General features: G+C 46.4%; 1 protein-coding gene across 1 annotated transcript in view; it reads left to right on the forward strand.

Annotated features, from left to right (window-relative positions):
- Positions 1-196: 196 nt before the first annotated feature.
- ACAT2 (acetyl-CoA acetyltransferase 2) overlaps positions 197-4,639 on the forward strand; it is a gene marked incomplete at its 5' end in the record, with an annotated part of 18,011 nt that continues 13,568 nt past the window's right edge. The window contains 2 exons of the mRNA XM_027773355.1: positions 197-371; positions 604-738. Of these exons, the coding sequence (XP_027629156.1) occupies positions 197-371; positions 604-738 (310 nt within the window). The remainder of the gene's footprint in view (positions 372-603; positions 739-4,639) is intronic.

Below are 4,639 nucleotides of genomic sequence, written 5' to 3' on the forward strand. Positions count from 1 at the left end.
CGGCGGGGCAAGGCAGCTGGGACCCCGGGACCAGGAGCCCTGGAACCCGCGCCCGGGCAGGCGGCCCCGCCCCCTTCTGGTCTGTTCAGCCCGCTCCACCCCTCGTGCTCGGATTGGCTCCCGGGGGTAGAGCCACTGCGCAGCTTGGCTATCCCATTGGCCAGTGCAGAAAGACGTCCTGATATGAGGCCCCTGATTGGGCAGCTACGGGAGGCGCTATCGGTCCGCCCTGCGGTGTGAGGGGGCGGGTCCGCTCGGTGGTCCGAGCCCGGCGCTCCCGAGGGTCGGGCTGTTCCCCTCGGGGTTAGTGGTTGTTCCCTCCATCGCCTTCCATTCCCCTGGCCAGCTGGACCGCAGACCCCTTTTGTTTGGTTAGCTGGGGCCGCATCCCATCCGCTCGGGTTTGGGGAAGGAGACGGGATCCCGCGGCGTGCGTGGGCTGCCGTGGGAGTCAGCCGGGCCCGGGCCGTTTCTGCCCTTTGTCGGATCCGGGGTGTGGGCGCTGTGGGGCGAGGGTTCCGCCGCCTCGCGGTGGCCTTTCCAGGTAGCGCCGATTCGGCCGGCCGCAGCGGCGGGTCTCCGCGTCTCCGCCTTCTGTTGTAGGCTCTTTCAATGGTGCCTTGTCCACTGTACCTGTGCATGAGCTGGGCTCGACGGTCATCAGAGAAGTCCTGAAGAGGGCCTCGGTGGCTCCGGAGGAGGTGTCCGAGGTCATATTCGGACATGTGTTGGCAGCAGGTAACTCCTCGGTGACCCTCGGAGAGGGCAGGATTCTGAGAGAAAGCTGTTACCACACACACGCCTGTCCCTGTTTCCTCTGCGTTCTTGGTAGACTCCCTCCTCTTTGGGCCAGGTGGTGGCTCCGTGGTAACTCAACTGGACCTGCATGGGAAAGGTCTTGGGTTCACTTCCTGGGACCTCCCTGAGCATGCCAGGCGCCCATGATCCAGGGGGCTGAGAGTAGAAGGCAGGCCCTCTTGAGGGCTTTCTGTACTTGACTCTCTTCACGGAAGAAATAAACTTAAAAAAAAAAAAAGATGGGTCCAGCAGGTGGTGTAGTGGTTAAGACACTGGACTCCCGTATGGCTGACTCTGGTTTGAGTCCCAGACCTTCCGGCTTAGAAACTATGCTGGGCTCATGTGTTATGCTGGGCTCATGTGTGCGTGCGTGCCCAAAATCCCAAGAGAAGAATGGAGAAGGGATTGTGGCTTGGCCATCCTCCCGGGGGGTGATTTCTCACTTTCTCTGTGTCTGGTGACAGCATGTACCCTATAAGAAAAATCTGAAAAAAAAAAACACGTACCCTATAAGAAAAATCTGAAAAAAAAAAAAATATTCCTTCTGTCATCTCTCCTCTGATCTCTGTTACTAGATTCTATATCAAACTTAAGACTCGGCTTTTTATTTATTTTTTTTAAAGAATTGTTTATTTAGGGGCCAGAAGATTGCATAGTGGTTATGTCACTGGACTCCCATATGGCCAACCACAGTTCAAATCCTAGACCTGGGTGCTTGAAACTCATGCCAGGCACATGTGTGTGCATGCCCAGGATCCTGGGAGAAGAGATTGTGATGTGACCATCTCCCCCATCCCCAGACTGATTTCTCACTTTCCCTCTCACTGTCTCTGTCTCTCTTTACTGAGCATACACACCCTAAGGCAAAATCTCTGCACACACAAAAAAATTATTAATTTTATTTATCATCAGTGTTACTCTTTTTTAATTTGTTACAGGGTATATGCATTCACTAGATGAGACAGACAGAGGGGAAAAGTGAGAAAGCAAGCTGCCAGGTCTGGGACTCAAACTGGTTGGCCTTATGAGAGTCTAGTGCCTCAACCACTGCACCATCTGTGGACCCAAGACTCAGCTTTTTTAATATGGTTGCCTAACTGACCCACATTGCCTTTTCATTCTGGGTTTTTTTTTTTTTTGTTTTTTTTTTTAATTTTGTTAGTAGGCATATGTGCTTGACAGAGAAAGAGGGAGAAACCATGCTTGGATTTTGGGCCTGCACACAAACATATACTGCTTTCTTTCTTTCTTTCTTTTTTTTTTAATTTTTAAAGAATTCTTTTATTTATTCATTCATTTATTTTAATTTGACCAGAGAGACACTCAGAAAGAGAGAGAGAAAGAGAGAGAGAGAGAAAGCCACCAGGTCCAGGACTTGAACCATGGTCAGCCATGTGGGAGTATCCAGCGTCTTAACCACCACGCCACCCACTGGCCCCAATACACTGCCTTCTTAATGCCAGTGTTTTTCTCAAGTGACAAAGGCCAGGATTTGAGTCATGTGGTCAGGCATATAGCATCCAGCTCCATCAACCATAAGTCACAGAACAAGCCTGCCTTTCCAATTTTCAGAAGTAGGACTAGCCTGACAGAAGAGTATTCCCGGTCATTCCCCTTCACTTAAAGTGTTACACGTTCAACAAATAGGTACTGAATTCCTTCTATGGGCCTGGCACTGTGCTGTGTGCTGGGTGTATGGTTCCAGTTGGTGCAAACTATGGCTTTTCCAGCCTGTGGAAAAACCTAAAAAAAAAAAAAAGTTTTATGCTCCCTTGGAGGCAAAATTTTTTTTTTTTTTTTTTTTTTTTTTTTTTTTTGGGGGCTTTTTGACAGAGAGAGACAGAGAGACAGAAAGTGAGAAATTACCCCCAGGGGGGATGGCCACTCCGCAATCCCTTCTCCTCCATTCTCTTCTCGGGATTTTGGGCACGCACGTACACGCGCCCATCTTGAGTTTAAGCCACCAGGTCCAGGACTCGAACCATGGTTGACTACATGGGAGTCCAGCGACATAGCCATTACTCTTAAGTGCTGGTCCCATAAATTCTTTTTTTAAAAATAATTATTTTATTTATTTATTATTATTATTATTATTTTGCATGAATTTTGCCAGGGAGAGAGAAAGAAAGCAAGGTGCCAGGTCCAGGACTTGAACTGCAGTCGGCCATGTGGGAATTCCAGTGCCTTAACCACCACTCCACATGCTGGCCCCAGTAGTATAAATTCTAGTGCTGGTCCCATAAATTCTTTTTTTAAAAATAATTATTTTATTTATTTATTATTATTATTATTATTTTGCATGAATTTTGCCAGGGAGAGAGAAAGAAAGCAAGGTGCCAGGTCCAGGACTTGAACTGCAGTCGGCCATGTGGGAATTCCAGTGCCTTAACCACCACTCCACATGCTGGCCCCAGTAGTATAAATTCTAATTATTTATCATGATAATTGTTAAAGGTTGCTTGAAACCAATTCCTTTTTTTTAAATTCAACTTTATTTACTTATTTAAATATATTTGCTAATCCATTGTAGCTTAAAAGGCTACAGTGGATTACATATTAACATCTTCTTTATAACTAGCCTTCTATTAACTTAATTCAAAGACTATTTTGATACTGTCTTTTTAGTTTTCCCTGCATCTATTTTCAGTCTCAAGTAACTTGATTTTAACTTCCCATGTTACTAACACCATGATGAAGATAGTTTTAAGTTTTTGTCAGCGACCCATCTGCTAGCTTTTTCCAGCACACTCACCAAAGGAAAGGTGCTGACCATGGACATATCTGAAACTCGTAATGGACTATAACCCCTGTGTAAACATTTACTGTTGACCTATGATAGCAGACAGTGGTGACAATATTTGAAAATTTTAACTCCATCCCCTCTTGTGATACTTGAAGTAAATGGTTTCTTCCCAACTGAAGGAAGCACAGTTGAATAATAGAAAGTCATTTGTTGATTCTGATTTTCACATACCTTGTTACATATCCACTTAACCATGATGTGATGAACAGTTAGCAAGAAGAAAGCTGCTTTATTTTAGAGGTTGTCTTTTCTTTTTTTAAAGAGTTATATATTTAATTTTATTTATTTATTATTATTATTATTTTTTTTTTGAGAGGAGAGGGCTATAGGGCACATGTGCTCACCAGAAAGACAGAGAGACAGAAAGCGAGAAATCATCCCCCAGGTGGCCACGCCGCAATCCCTTCTCCTCCATTCTCCTCTCGGGATCTTGGGCACGCACGCACACACGCCCAATGTGAGTTCTAAGCCACCGGATCCGGGATGTGAACCACGGTCGACTACGTGGGAATCCAGCGACATAGCCATTACGCTAACTGCTGGTTCCCTATTATTATTTTTTAATTTGCTATAAGGTACATGCACTCACCAGAGAGAAAAAGAGAGAGAGATAGAGTGTGACAGAGAGAGTAAGATAGCAAGTCACTACAGTCGGCCATGTGGAAGTGCAGCACCTTAACCATCACACCATCTTCTGGTTCTGGCTTTCTTTTTGAAGTAGTGTCTCCTCGACCACAGTCATGGAAGCAAATGACTCTATTTAGAAATGTGTATAATGGGACCAGCAGTTACCGTAATGGCTATGTCACTCGACTCCTATGTAGTCAACCGCGGTTCGCGTCCCGGACCCGGTGGCTTAAAACTCACGCTGGGCACGTTACGTGTGCTTGCGTGCCCAAGCTCCCAAAAGGAGAATGGAGGAGAAGGGATTATGGCATGGCCATCCCCCCTGGGGGGTGGTTTCTCTCTGTCTCTCTGTCTCTCTCTGTCTATCTGGCGAGCGCACATACCCTATAGCAAAAATCTCTCCAAAAAAAA

Source organism: Tupaia chinensis, unplaced genomic scaffold (genome assembly GCF_000334495.1).
Source record: "Tupaia chinensis unplaced genomic scaffold, TupChi_1.0 Scaffold000346_1, whole genome shotgun sequence".
Taxonomy (NCBI): domain Eukaryota; kingdom Metazoa; phylum Chordata; class Mammalia; order Scandentia; family Tupaiidae; genus Tupaia; species Tupaia belangeri.